The 14,510-nt window shown below is 44.5% G+C and overlaps 1 protein-coding gene across 13 annotated transcripts in view; it reads left to right on the top strand.

Annotated features, from left to right (window-relative positions):
* The window catches only part of RBFOX2 (RNA binding fox-1 homolog 2), a 170,640-nt gene that overhangs the window by 107,183 nt on the left and 48,947 nt on the right, over positions 1-14,510 (top strand). For all 13 annotated transcript variants that reach the window (XR_014616186.1, XR_014616187.1, XR_014616188.1 and 10 more), the window contains 2 exons: positions 2,639-2,863; positions 13,056-13,202. Coding sequence is in view for 7 of the 13 variants with exons in the window: in XM_084206584.1 (XP_084062710.1) it covers positions 2,639-2,863; positions 13,056-13,202 (372 nt within the window). In the remaining 6 variants the exon portion in view is untranslated. The remainder of the gene's footprint in view (positions 1-2,638; positions 2,864-13,055; positions 13,203-14,510) is intronic.

The following is a 14,510-nucleotide window of genomic DNA, read 5'->3' on the forward strand; positions in this document are numbered from 1 at the left end:
GCAATAGAGGAGAGAGTAAGTATTTTTCATCCTTCAAACATTTGTAGATAGATAATTGAAGAAAGGAGAGAAAACACTTAAAAGGTTGAAATGCATTTAAACTGGGAGGAACAGTATTAACTGAGGGGGAAAAACATTGAAAATAAGATTATATAAGGCTCCTGGGCTGGCATTTTAAGCAGTCTAAGAGTGAGGTTCTACAGAATGCTGGACTATGTCCTTTGGGAGAGCAGCCCTGCACTGTTGACATGATGGCAGAAAAGGTTTTGTTTGGGGCTAATCAGCATTCTCTTCCTCTGACCTGGGATGCTGCTGGCTTGGAAATCTAGCTTGTTCTAAGAAGATTGGAGATGGTTTCTGCTCCTCCATTTTTCCTGTAGAAAAATTTTTCATTGACAAGAAAAAGTCAGTTTCCTATTTAGCTCCTATTGGGAACGTAAGAAAGGGGGGCAGACAGTGTGGGCTGTAGGGAAGAACACAGACCATCAAATACAATGAAATACTGTAAACAGAAGAGCTTGGAAAGGAGACAGTACGTGGACAGAATGGAGCTGTCACGTCAGGAGATAAACAGTCTGAGCAGGTGAGCAGTAGGATTCCTGATACCTGGTTTGCAGTGGGATGGCCATCGTTCTGTCTGTCCTGCCTCCTGTTTTAGAACTTGCTCTGCAGATCTTGGTGGTGAGTTAGGACAAGTCAGAAGTGGCTTGTTTTGAAGCTGAGAATAGCAAAGGAATGAGCAGAACTGGAGGGCTGGTGGAGCTGCCCTCCTTTTTTGAGGGGGAAACAAAAATCCTGTCCTGCTTTCAGAAAATGTGCTTGGTGCGTGAAAAACCTCCGCAGAGCTGCGAGCACGCGACACAGTGCTGCAAGTGCTTGGGGGAGTGCGTGCAAGGAGCTGAGCCCTGGCCACGGCTGGCATGCTCGCCTGAATTCTTCATTCTCAGATAAGGCTGCGGAGTTTGTGTTCCTGCAGGCAGCAAGGCTGGACTTGAAACCGTTCCTTCTTCAGCATGGGCCAGGGCTGCAGCTCGGCTCTGCTAAGTGGTATTGAATGCCCTTCCCTCTCCTTCTCCCCAGCTGCAGGAGCGTGTGGCCACGTGGCCCCCAGGGAGGGCAGACCAGATAGACTAATGTCAGAGCAAATTTGGGATTCAGCCAGTGTCTGAATGACCCGGTGCTGGCTGGAGGTGCACTGCGTTTATCATTGCTTCCTCCGCCCGGAAGGGAAAGCTGCAGGTAGGCTGATAAAGGGACTGAAAGGTTTGTCCGGCTTCTTTGGAGGTCCGTCAGCCCCTGCATGCTCTCTGCTGAAAGGCTGCTTGGTAATTCCCACTCTGCCTTTCCTATCCACGGGATAAGGTCTGTTTCGCTTTTACTCCATTGATTTAAGCATGCTGGTGTCAGAATAGCCTCGAGCACCTCCAGGCTTTGTGGGGGAGGACCCAGGGCTGGAACAGCAGCCAAAATTTAAAATCAGGATTAGTCTGTTGACACGCACATAAATCAAACAGCCCTCCTATCATAAATCTTTTCTGTGGATTTTTTTTCTGCTGCGGCGGTGAGAGCAGTAGGAGCGGTGCAGCAGCCTGGGCTTCCCAGGGTTGGGCTTCAATGTCAAGGCTGTTCTCCTTCACCCCGGGTGGCTGAATGCAGCTCCCCCCTCGGTGAGGTCTCTGCAGAGGCTGTAGGGCTGCATGCTTTTTTGTTTCCTTCTTGTGGTTTTCTGACATGGTGGGGTAGCATTTTTATTGTCTTCTGGGGATATCTTTTGCATGGTCAGTTCTTTGTTTCTGAGTCATCTGATTGGTGTTAGCTACATCTAAGACAGCGCTAAAAGCTTCTAAGAAGTCCACTATGCAAGAGGTCTCTGTGGGATACCCTAAGCTGAGGCAGGAGTGGGTAATTAATGCCTTGAGTGATTGTAGAGATGCTCAGGACTGGGAAAGAGTGACTATGCGGCTGGCTTGCAATCTCAGCTTGTTTCCCTACAGCTCTTTGGTGTCTCCTGCATGGCCAGCAAGATGCAAATGGGATATGCCAGCCACAGATACCTGTGCTGTGTACGCAGTGCTGTCAGGGCAAAGGAGGGGGCTTCTGCAGATGGATTTTAAAAATTGCGCTTTTTATCACTGTAACATAACAGAGGTGTGCTTTGAACCACATGATGTGCTTGCTTGTGGGGTTGCTTGTGAGCAATGAGGGTTTCAGGCTGGAGGAGATGGACCCAGTTATGGTACTTTTAGGGATGTTGAGAAACCCTGTCCTTCTCTGTTTCCTTCTCTGTTTCCTTCTCTGTTCCAATGTGTGAGTGCCTCTTCCCTCTTCTGAAATAATACCTTACTGTGTGTAAAGCTTTGTGTGAGATCACAGGGGTATGCAATCTGCAAACCCTGTAATTTGTTCGCTATATGCCACCCAGTAGCAAGAAAATTGCCCTGAAAAGATTAAGAAAACAGTGTCATGGCTCAGAGGAGCAAGGCATGTGCTTTTTGATAGGAGAGATAATAGAAGACTGTGGAATACTATGGTGACGGTGGGTGGGATATTCACATGAACGTGTGTGTTGTCTCTCAGGCTGATGTTTTGATCTATCTTCTGTAGTATAAAGCTGTTTTCTCCTTTTTCCTTTCTTAAGGGTAACCAGGAGCCATCAGCAACTCCTGATGCAATGGTGCAGCCATTCACCACAATCCCATTTCCGCCACCCCCACAGAATGGGATTCCCACAGAGTACGGGGTGCCACACACTCAGGACTATGCAGGCCAGACCAGCGAGCACAATCTGACACTCTACGGAAGCACGCAGCCGCATGGAGAGCAGAGCACGAACACGGCCAGCACGCAGAACGGATCTCTTGCAGTAAGTGCACGGGGGTGCCCAGCCAGAACGGCACAACGCACTGGGGAAAAGCAGCCACTGATTAGATTGCTGTTTCCCAAGTGTGCAGCAAACCAGCAGTAGACTTGAAAGGAGAGAATTATAAACAAAACGTGGCTTCTGGCCTTCCATTACTGGGTTTCCCCCTTTTGCATGTTCCTCTTGTAAATTGGTGCCTGGAGAGAACAGTAGTACTTGAAATCATGATCATGGTGGTTTTACCGTGGTGGCGTTGTCCAAAGACAGTCTCTTACAAAAGTGTTAATTACTTTGTGTTAATTGGCGAATGGTTCAAATAGATGTGATGGAGACAAATTCTGAAGGGTTGACAGTACAAAGAATTAGGGTGAGCACATGCATCTTAGGTGTAATCCCAATGTGGTTTTGTTTTCAGGAAGCTAACAGAGTAGAAAATTACTTTTCTTTTCTTTCTGAAGACAGCAGGGAGCCTCAGGGAGCAAGGATAGGAGATGAGCTCTCAGTTACTGGTCATCCATTTGCCAAACCAAGATTTTCATCATCTTCTATATTTTCTTCCTTCTTTCCATGGCCTGGAACTGGCACTGGGCAACATGCTGGCAGATTATCCCAGGAAAAGCTTTATCCACACCTTAAGCCACTTGTTAAGACTTAACTTCCTAATAAAGAGCCTTATGGTGAGAGCCTTCGGCGCTCAGGGGCGGATTTAATCTGTTAATGCTTTCAGTTTTACTTGTAGTTGGTGTTTGGGTTGTAGAGATTATTCTTTTTCCCTGGTAAGTACTGAATGAATTCAGTGCCAACAGTTGGAGGAACTGATAGTGCCAGCTCAAGTGTTCATGGTTCCTGGTGTGTGCTTCTGCTCCTTCTGCAGTGGGCAGTGGCTGCATGGCTGGCGCCACTGGTCATGACTTTGATAAGATGCCTTGGATTTCTTCCTGGGAGTGCCACAACTTCGGCATCTTGAAGAAGTACACACTCTGTAAGGCGCCCTGGTGGTGCGCAAAAGGAACTTGGGGTGCCTTGCTTGGCAAAAACAAGTAGATAAGGAAAGACCACACAGGAAATAAAACCAAGCGCTGATGCAGTGTGCAGAAATGCAAGTCATCATTTCAGCACCAGATTGTCCCGTACCATTCCAACATGTAAGATTTGGGTTGCCCATCGCAAACAACTACCTCAGGCACTGCCAGTTGGATGAGGAAGCTGGAAACAGGGAATAAAAACCAGGGCAGTGGCTTTCCCCCTTTGTTTTTGCTGTTCCCATCCTTGTCCAGCGCTTAAGAGCATTTCTTTTTAATGGAAATGATGTTAGCCTTGACCTTGGATATAAGCTCTTGCCAGCCTTCCTGTTCTTCTTCCATATTAGGAGCCATCTCTGTGGCTCTGCAGGGGTGAGCTCTGTGTTTCATCAACTAATGCTGGCTCCAAGGAGCCCACAGCCTGTGGCTATCCTGTGAGGAGGGACTGGGAGCCCATCTGTGTGGGAGGGAGTGTTGCTGGGAGACTGCTGGCAGGCAGTGGTGTTGCCAGGAGTCTGTGGAAGGAGCCTGACTGGCAGGGGGTTATCCAAGAAACAGGCTGAATAGCACATAGCACTTGTACTGGCTGTTGGAAACAGGTGTGCATGTCTGGAGTGACCGTTTGATGTGGTTAAAGACGTGCAAGCTGAGCATGCAGAGTCAGGCTTGTGGCCATAGCTGGCTGGGAAAGGCTAAGGGCACACACAAGGGCGTTGCTGTGCCTGCTATGCCTGGGACTGATCAAACCCAGAGGATCCCAGATAGTGGCACATGAAGAAACCTGTAGGAGCAGGGTAAATTGCCTCAACCAGGGGCTTTTCTCACACCAGACTTTCACATCCACTTGGATCTTCCAGGTCTCTTTATCTTTCTGTCTAGGAGTCCGTTATGAAGTTATTTTGATTTTGTGGGCTGCCTTAGGATGTAATTCCTTGTAACTTTTCTTCTCCTCAGCATGCTGATTAATGATGTAGGACCTAGGGGAAACAAGAATGCTCAGTAGTTACTCAAGTTAAAGAATGCTGTTAAAATACAGCAGAGCAGGTTGGTTATTTCATCTTAAAGATCTACAGCTAATGTTAAGCATTTTGTTCATCACGTGTGTTGGCTGTTACTTGTTTGACACACACGTTCAGTCCATATGGACTAGACTGTTACGCTTTAAGGCATCTTCTCCTTTAACCATTTTACCAACTTGCTCAAACAACAGTGCTAACTTTAATAGAGCAAAAGGCCATCATGAGGTATGAGCCTTCTCTCCCATTGTTGTGACTGACAAGCACAGCTGCTGTCACGTGTGTGAAGTTGATACCCCAGATTCAACAGCCAGTGGATTTTTTAGCTGCTGACTTGAAGCCTGTGCTCCCATGGGATGATTCAGAAATTCCTTCAGCCAGACAGATAAGATCCCTGCTTGCTTTTAAGAACAAGGCCTGTGATTGGTTGTGTTGGCAGGACAGAGGGAGATAGCAAAAGGTGTGGTCAGATAGGGACCTTTCCTGCTTTTCAGGCTGATAGCTTTTAGGATAATTGCAAAGTAACAAAAAACTTGCTGGGGGTAGCTTAAAGGTCGCTAGTAGAAAGAGGGCTTGATCTCATTGGTAGGATGTTACACAGCAATGTAATGTGGTCTGTAATAGAGTCTTTAAGACAGAGGGTGGGAGCACCTTTTCATAGAAACTTGGCTAGCTAGCTAGAATGATTTGAGATTAGTGGTAATGTCTGAGTGAAGAGACAGTAGTCTGGGAGCCTGAGGTCAAAGATCAGCAGTGAACTTATGTAAAATAAACTTTGAGAGTCGAAGTCCATGCCTTCCTATGCAGTCTAAAACCCTGAACAAAGGGGAATGACTGGTTGGTGTCATGAGCTGAGGATGAGCTTGGTTACGGAGGTTTGAATGTAGTGGAAAGCATTCGGAGTCTCAGGATTGTGGCATAGAAAAGAAATTGGCACAGTACTTGGTGTAATACAAACAGCTTCATATTTTGGAATCTCTATTTTAGGACCAAGCCTCATCTGTGGGGCTTTGTTTCTTGCCTGGCATGTGGCAGGAAGACCTCTCGGTCTTCATGTCAAGCATCTGTCCTTTCTCTTGATACTGTCCCAAAGCACAGCTGAAAGACCTGGATTAAAAATAGGCTGAGGTACAGGACCTTATTTGGCCTACTTGGTCTGCCTGTTGCAGCCCTTCTCTTAAACAGTTGATGCTCAGCATTTCACTTATGGTGCTGGGCTGCCTGGTTTCTTCCCCCTTCCCCCTTCTTGGTTTACCTTAGTGCTCTTATCCCTAATGGAAACACCCAGCACAGTTAGCTGCAAGGGGAGATGCTAATTAGGCTGCAGTACCTCTGGCAGCTGAGCTGATCTAAGAGATTCACTGCTGTCAGAAAGGAGAGATCTGGCTCCAAGCACAAACTCCCACTCCTATTTACTGTCTCTGGCATTCCTTACGTGAGCCACTTTAATTCACTGACCTGGCAGAAAGCTGTCCAATTCTTTTGCTGGATTAATGAATTAGAGCAGCTCTTGGAGGGATCCAGCAAATGCTGTTGTTGCAAGGTAAGCATGTGGAGAGCATGGCCAGAAGCCGAGAGCAATTGTCAGCTCTCTGCGTCTCCTGGTACTCTACCCGCAGAGGGAAGATTAATCATCTGCTGAACTAAAAAAGCTTGCTTGATAGTAAATGCAATGCACTTACTACTGCAAGCTGATTATTCAACTTGTTTCTCTTGTTAATGTCAGAGGGAAGAATTTGTATGTCTGTATAAATTATGGAATGCAGCTGGAGGTATAGAAGTAGAGGAATAAGTTTATGTAAATTACTTCACATGAAAATGGCAGGTGCTGTCGCCTCGGTGTTACGTTGTCATGAGCCAGTATAAAGCATTATTTAATTACAGAGCATCGTGTCTCTGCTTCTTGATGGGCTGTACTGAAATGTATTTAACTCATCTGCTATACCATAAAGGGATATTGACTCATATTCTCAAAGAAGACACCTTCGTGGTGGGGGGCCCGTATGTGTCATGTTCAGAAGCAAGAGAGGGAAGCTGCTTGGTCATCTGGCTGTGCCTCGTTCATCTGTCAAGGGCTTAGAAAGAAGAGAGCCAACAACACCAAGGATTCCTCGAGTGACTTTTGCAACACATAGACAATGTTATAATGATGACTTCCCCTTGGGTATTTCTTGCCTAGACTGAATTTGCAGAGTTTTCCTCTGTAATTACTTTTCATCCCTTTAATAATTAAAAAAATTGCTCATGTGAGGTATTTCAGGTGAAGAATATGTTTAATGAAATATCATTAGTTATTTTCTGATACTGCTAAGCAGGTAGACATGAGGAAGAACTAGCATCAAATAAGTAGTTTGCTGCTGATTGTTTGGCCAACTCAGCTTAGAAATTGCTGTCTTGAGGTTGCAAACCCTGACATTTAACATCAAGAGTTTGCTTTGAGGCAGATTGTCAGCACTTGCAGACTTGCGTCTAGTGAGGCAGATTTAAAAATGAGAAATAGAAATAAATCAACAAATATCATTATGTGAGAGTATATAACTGTGGTAATTCTGCATATCTCTTGAAGGTTTTAGCAGATCTAGCAGAATTGCAGGGAAGGATAAAAGCGATGATGAAAGGGATGTAGCAGGTTTTTTATGAGAAGAAATGAAATATTCACTTACAGAAGGAGCTGTCAGGAATAAAGGTATATGACAAGTACATAGAAGATTGGATGGTAAGGCAGCTAAAATAAGGAGTTTTCCCATTTTCACTTACTAAGATGCAAGTGGGAAGTAACTAGGTGCCATGTATGAAAAAAAGAGCAGGGTTTACTACTTACTTTTTCCATATAATGAAGAAATGAGCATTGTAGCTCTTGTCCACGGGATGCTTTGCAAGTTGAGACATCAGCTGGCTTAGTTTGCTGGAGGAAAGTCAGCGAGCATTTGCCTTGTTCTTGTGTCCTTCTGCAGAGGCCAAACATTTGGCTGCTGTTAGAAAGAAGATAATGGGCTGGATCGATCTTAAGTGTGTCACTGTGTGGCAGGTTTTCTGCCACTGTCGATGGAGTGGTGACCATTAGCTTGGGAAATTCTGCTCCTTCACCTTGTCAGGGCATCCCTGTTTTGCGAGGAATGGTCTGGAACTGCTCACAAAAGGTTTGACAGTCTGACTAGCAGAGCAGGCCTTTCAGGGGGCTCCATTTCGCCTCTTCATTGAGAGGGAAAAGAAAAAGAAAAAAGCACTAAAGAATACTGTTAGAAATACTCATCTTTGAGTTGAAAATGTTACTTCAGAGGTATTGTGCAGCATAGCAAAGCTCCCTATGGGCTTTTTCTGTGTGAGGTATGTCTTTAATGAGGAAAGTGAATAAAATTACTTAAGCTTCATAATGTCTGAAAATAGGTAACTAACAAAAAATATATATCAGAAAGAATATACCCTAAATTCACCTGTGTGGAAAGTAGTAAAAAGCCTTATAGAATTTAATTGCTATGTTCTTATAGAAGTGAATTTGTAACTAACAAAAATTGTATATCAGAAAAAAATATACCCTAAATTCACCTGACTGTGTGGAAAGTAGTAAAAAGCCTTATAGAAGTTAATTGCTATGTTCTTAGAATTTTTGGTTCTGTTTTTTTAGCTTACAGAATATTTTGGATGATAGTTCATTGTGCCAGTAAATAGCACCCAATTTTTTTTTTAATATAACACTGCTGGCATCTCTGAAAAACCAAGTACATGGATATAAATGTAAAATTATATTTACTGTGGTTGAAAAGTGATAATTAGCCTTAAGGTCTTCTGTCTGCGGAACAAGTGTTTAAGCAGCTAAAGTTCCCATGGCATTTGCTATTGGATGTGTGGGACCTCAAACCTACTTTAGGTTTGGTGGTGGGGAAGGAGATGGATTTTGTGTCTAGGGCCTAATTCTTCACTTGTTTTTCCATGAAGCCTCCTCAGTGGGTATCTGTTCATTTGTGGGTGACTGGTTGTTTTGACACAGGTTCTTCACTAGAAGTTGTAAAGATTTTTCCACATTATCTGTGCTCTGCTTCATTGTGGAAAGATTGCCTTCTCCCAGTTGTAGCTTTTGGTCCTTGTCTCCACACTTCTTCAAGCTCTTGATCTAAACAAGGTTGGGTGTTTCGTTTTGGCTTTTTTTGGACCCAAGAATGGTTGAGGAGCTGTGGAGTGAGTACAGTCTGTCTCCTAGATTTTGTAAGCCACCCAAATCCCCTTTTAAATATAGTTATTAGTTACAGTTTGTATTTGGTAAATATTTTCTTTGCAATGATTTATGGCTCTTAACCTCCTCAGTATGATTCACAACATTTTGGACTGCCTGCTTCCTGGGGGAGAGAATGGGGGGTTGTTTTTTGTTTGTCTGGAACTTGGATCTGAAGCGGTTCCAGTTCTAGAAGCAAGTGGGAGATGGAAACAGAATGTGCTGGGTATTAATAATCTCTGTGTTGGTGTGTTGCACCAGTGCTTGTCTGCCTTGCCGGGGAGGCATCCCTCTGTCTAGCCATTCAGATGGAGATCTGCTTGGAGCTCAGGTGGTGTTGGAGCCCCTGCCTCCCTGCTGCTGAAGGGAGGTCCTCAGCAATTGTTCATCACCTGCATTAGGGTAGAGGAGACCAGTTGAGAGGTGGGAAGGTGGTTATAGAGCTGCCTCCAAACCTTTTGGAACACTCCCGTGTTTCCAGGTGTCCTCCTCCCCTTTTACATGTGTATGTGCCCAAGTATAACCCATGCTTCTCTTTCCAGCTTTCTCTTCTTGCTTAGGGTTTCCTTGCTGCTGGCAGGTGTAAGGGAGGAGCTGACCTGGGGGCACAGGCAGCAAGGAGTTAAAAGTGAAGCACGTGCTTTGCTGTCCCTTTGATGTGCTTCTCAGTGACCTTGAGCAGAGCTCAAAGCGTTCCTGTGCAGGCATGAATGGCACTATCACCTGCATCAGTGCATGTTACACAGGCTGTGCTGAGGAGGTGCAGTGAATCCAGTACTGTTCCTAAATGTGAGACCTTTGCTGCAGCATGTCTGTATAGCCTGATGAGAGGCATGGGACCTAGAGCATGTGTATTAGTGCCCTTCTGAGCTGACTCTCTAGAGAAGGGAGAAGTCTCTTTCTTCACTGGGAAGTGCTGACATGAGGCCAGAAGGAGCCTGAACGCCTTGTGGGGAAGGAGTCAAGGTGGGGAGTGAGCGCTTGGTGAAATGAGGGCTTTCATCATCTGGTTTGGTCAGGGTAGCACAGCTGCCAGGCTCTGTTGTGTGGTGCCTGAGAACAGGCTCCAGGCCCTTCCTTTCATCTCCTTCCCAATGAATTAAGCCAAGGAGTAGCTGTAAAAGGGAAAAAAAAAAAAAAAAAGATCTGAAGAGACTGGTTTTTTCATTTACGTTGTAGCTGAATGTGTGGCAGTGGACAAATGTACTGAGCTAATGTTACAGTGGTAGAAAGTTCAAATCTTACCTTAGGGCTATGGATGATAGAGATGAGGGAGCTACAGCATAGAGAAGAAGATATTTAATTTTATACTACTACTGAAAAATTAGGCTATGTGAAAGCATGAAAAGCATTTGGAGTCTCTCGGTGGAGTTAGAAAAGGAAGAGTGGACCAAGATCCCTTTTTCCTTCTATAATTTCTTCTCTTTGTAGCATTTGTCTCACTGTGCACGTCTCACGTGCTGCAGAATAACTCCTGTGTGGCAGCAGCTCTCTGCCATATGCAGGAACAGCTGTGAGTGCCTTTGAGCAGGCCACTGTACATGATACATTGCACCCTTGATAAGAAAGGAGTTCTGCCCTCTGCCTGGGAGCAAATGGATGGGAGAGGAGTGCAAACTACATTCTGGCTTCCTCTCCTGCACAGCAGATCCAGTCCTGTGCAACCTATATTTTAATGTAGCTGTCCCTTTTAGCAGGAGTATTGGTGATTTTGGGGAGTTACTTTGGAGTCCTTACTTGCAGGTGTTGTATGCAGTGGTGATAGATAAGCTGCTCCTGTGTTTTGTCCTTCTTGGACAGACTTGCCCTGAGGAGCAGAGGACTCTGATGGAGGCATAAAAATAAAAGCACTAAGTAGCTTGGTGTGATTTAATTGCAAGCCAGCTGCATTGATTCCTCCCCTAGGGTGTACTCTCTATGAGTTTGGAGAGCCTTTTTGTCATAGAGGTGAGGGAAAGAGAAGAGGTCAAACATGCAGGGGCCAGCTTTTGGATAAGATCAAAAGGAAGTTTCTGAAATTTTTCTCAAAAATTTGATGTTTGGGGGCTGAATGAGTCTTAGACAAATAAAAATGCTTAATTCTACAAGGCTTCTCCTGAGACTTGCACAGCTATGGCAAGTAGACCTACTTGTCAGGGCAGTATTGTCATTCTTCCTATCGTAGATAATTTATGTTAACCAGATCAAACATGTTTTGTGCTGCATGCACAGCTCTACTGAAATGAAATAGAAAGCTGCCACTGCTCTGCTCAGCATGGCAAGACCCCAGTGCTTACTGTTTGCTTGCTCTTGTCTTTGTATATACACTTGCTTTGTAATCAGTTTGCGAGTTCAAGGTCATATCTTTAAGTGGTATTTGTGGGCAGAAGATACTTTCTTAGTGTTGCCAAGTGAGTTTGTCTGTGAAGAGATGTTTCCAAATGTTTGTGAAGTGCTGTATACTGAATGATGTGCAGAGCAGCCTAGCAAGTCCAGTCAGTGGTTGGGGAATTGGTGTGGGCAGCTCCCCTCAGATTTCTTTCATCTTTGCTGCACAAATTACATATTTAAAACAGGAGGAAAAAAGGACCCAAACCAGCAAAAACCTCACCCTTACATCTTTAAGGCCTACATGTTTTCTTGAAAGTGCCTTAAAAGGACTGACTCTTAGCAATTACAGTCCTTGCCTTATTGTAGGACTTCTTTTTACTTGATGGGTTAAGGAGGAAGTCAGGTTGGCATCTAAAGAGTTGAAATGACACTTAAAAGTGCATCACACGGGTAGTCAAAGCTTAATTCCTAGGAGTCTGAGGCAAGCAGCAGGAGACAGAGTGAGAGAGTGGGTGCTCTTTGAATACCTTGGCCTGTCAATGAATGCAGTTGGAAAGGGACAAGAGCAATAAAACTGACTAAATTGTAGTCTGCTTTGTTCTGTGGCTCTGAGGTTTTGAGGTCATCTTTCTGATAAAGTGTGAAAAATGCTATTTTCTCATCAAGCCATTTTGCAAAGGGGCCTTGCCTTTATATTTGGTGCTGTGCTCAAATTTTAGCACTTTTCAGTCTAAGCTCACACAAGCATCTGAGGTTCTATTCCCTACTTTTCTCCTGCCACTAATCTCGGTGCAGGCATTAGGACTCTCGTCTCGCATGCAGATCTCCCTTGTTCCTCTGCCTGCTTCTTGTGCTTCTTCTGTGAACAAATACCCCTGGTGTACCCCTTGACCTCTCTTTGCCATGCCAGTCAGCACTGGAGAACAGTGGAACAAATGGCCTTTCTTAGCTGTGGAATTGGCGGCAAAAAGCAGCACTTGGAGTTTTTATAAATATTGCAGTGGTGATGGCTGTTTCCTGTTCCTGGGCTCACTTAAATGTATGCGAAAAGTTAATCAGAGACATCCGTAAGCTGTTCCTATATGGATTTTACCATTTAATTATGGATCTTCTTTTAGGGTAATGTTTCTCTGAAGGGAGCTTGACAGAGCAGATGCCGTTTTGCCTCGGGATGCACTTCTGGTATTGGCCCGGTGAAGAGCTGCCACTTCAGCTGTGGGATTTTGATGATTGCATGAACATCCTGCCACATGAGATTAGAGTGGCGGTGCTACCTCCCAGCTCCAGGATATGAAAGATCCGTCTCTTCATTAGAGCTTTCATATGGTAGCAGCTGAAGTGAGGAAGAATGGGCTAAGAGAGAGAGCAATTTAAGAAAACCAAAGACAAATCTACTAAGCTGGAAGGTGATGGGAGGGGAGGGAGGCTGAGATCTCATTAGTGTTTACTCATGGAAAGGGAGGGGAAGAACAACGGATCGATTGTTAAGTGCTACTGGGTTTATCAAAATAATTGTCAGGTGCTAGATGGCTCCATTGCAAGTGCAGTGCTAATACCTAAGAAGGAGCAGACAAGACACTTAAAAGGAAATTGTGTGATTTCTGCTCATGCGCACACTTTTGTCTTTTCTATTTCAGCAGACAGAAGGAGGGGCACAGACAGATGGACAGCAATCACAGACACAGAGCAGTGAGAATACTGAGAGCAAATCTACTCCAAAACGACTTCATGTGTCTAACATTCCCTTCCGCTTTCGAGATCCTGACCTTCGGCAGATGTTTGGGGTAAGTTATGAGCACCTCTTCAGGCATGGCAGATTCTCCTTCTCCACAGGTGGGACACCTGGTGCTGTGCGTTTGTGGGAATGAAAAGCCCTTCCCCCTCAGTTTAGTCAGCACACTGTAATACATTTGCAGGATTAGGACAATTGGTAGCCTTTAACTTAGGTGGTAAATACACATGAGAACTATAACAGTGGTCTTCCTATTAAGGTGTTCATAGAATCATAAAATGGTTGGAAGGGGCCTTAAAGATTATCCAGTTCAAACACCCCTGCCATGGACTGGTACATCTTTCACTAGGTGTGCTTAGAGCTCAATCCAGCCTGGCTATGAACACCTCCAGGATGGGGCATACACCACGGCTTGGGGCAACCCACAACTTCTCTGAGCAGCAATGTTCAGTGTAATCTAACAATTGGTTTGGGGAAAAAAAAATAAAACAACCAAAGTGAAACCTCACCTTATTTCTGAGTAAAGGCCAGGATTAAACACTGACTTGCAAAGCACTGTTTTTCAGTTGCATTAGAAACATGTTGAAGTATTTCTTTCCTCATGATCTATTTCTGTGATGAAAGATGGCTGCAAACAATTTGCCAAGCAGTGATTGCATGTGGAAAAGCTAGAGCAAGTCAGATGGTATTTTATATTGTGTATGATGTACCTTTCATTTCTTTTGATCGCATAGTTTGTCTTCCCTAATCCTTGGATGCTATTCATGATTCTTGATTTATAAGCTCTTTGAGGAAGAATTTGTTTATGTGAGTACAAGTGGTGACTCATTCCATGTGAACATGGATAAACGAGCTAGACATCTCATGACCTGACCTTCTGGTGAAGTTGTCTATATGTCATATCATCATCAGGGAGTATTTGACTGTTGATATAATTGTAATATGATCCTTGGTTGATGGCATGTTTTAAAGTCTTCAGAAATACTTATTATTATTTATGAAGTTAACAGCTGCTGCCTTTTTCAGGTGCAGCTCAAAGAATCAAAGTCAGGAAAGCCTAAAGCTCTTGTCACTTTAGGCTTGGAGTGCATACCTTGGTCCTCACTTACAGCAGCTGCTCCTCCAAATTCTGCAGTATTTCTCTTTCAGCTGTTGCATCTCCTGAGCCATCTGTGTGGGTGTGTATGCATGCACAAAGGCACACACTCACATGCAGAGTAGTGTTGCAGTATTGTAAATGTGTCTAGTTTGTGGACTTCAGTGCTGTAAATGAGAGAAGAATTTGGCTTATCTCTCTGTAGCTTGGACAGTACAAAAGGAACAAAACAATGGTCAAAAATGCAGAAAGCCAAGGCTGCTA

The sequence above is a fragment of the Fringilla coelebs genome (assembly GCF_963513975.1).
Source record: "Fringilla coelebs genome assembly, chromosome: 5".
Lineage (NCBI taxonomy): Eukaryota > Metazoa > Chordata > Aves > Passeriformes > Fringillidae > Fringilla > Fringilla coelebs.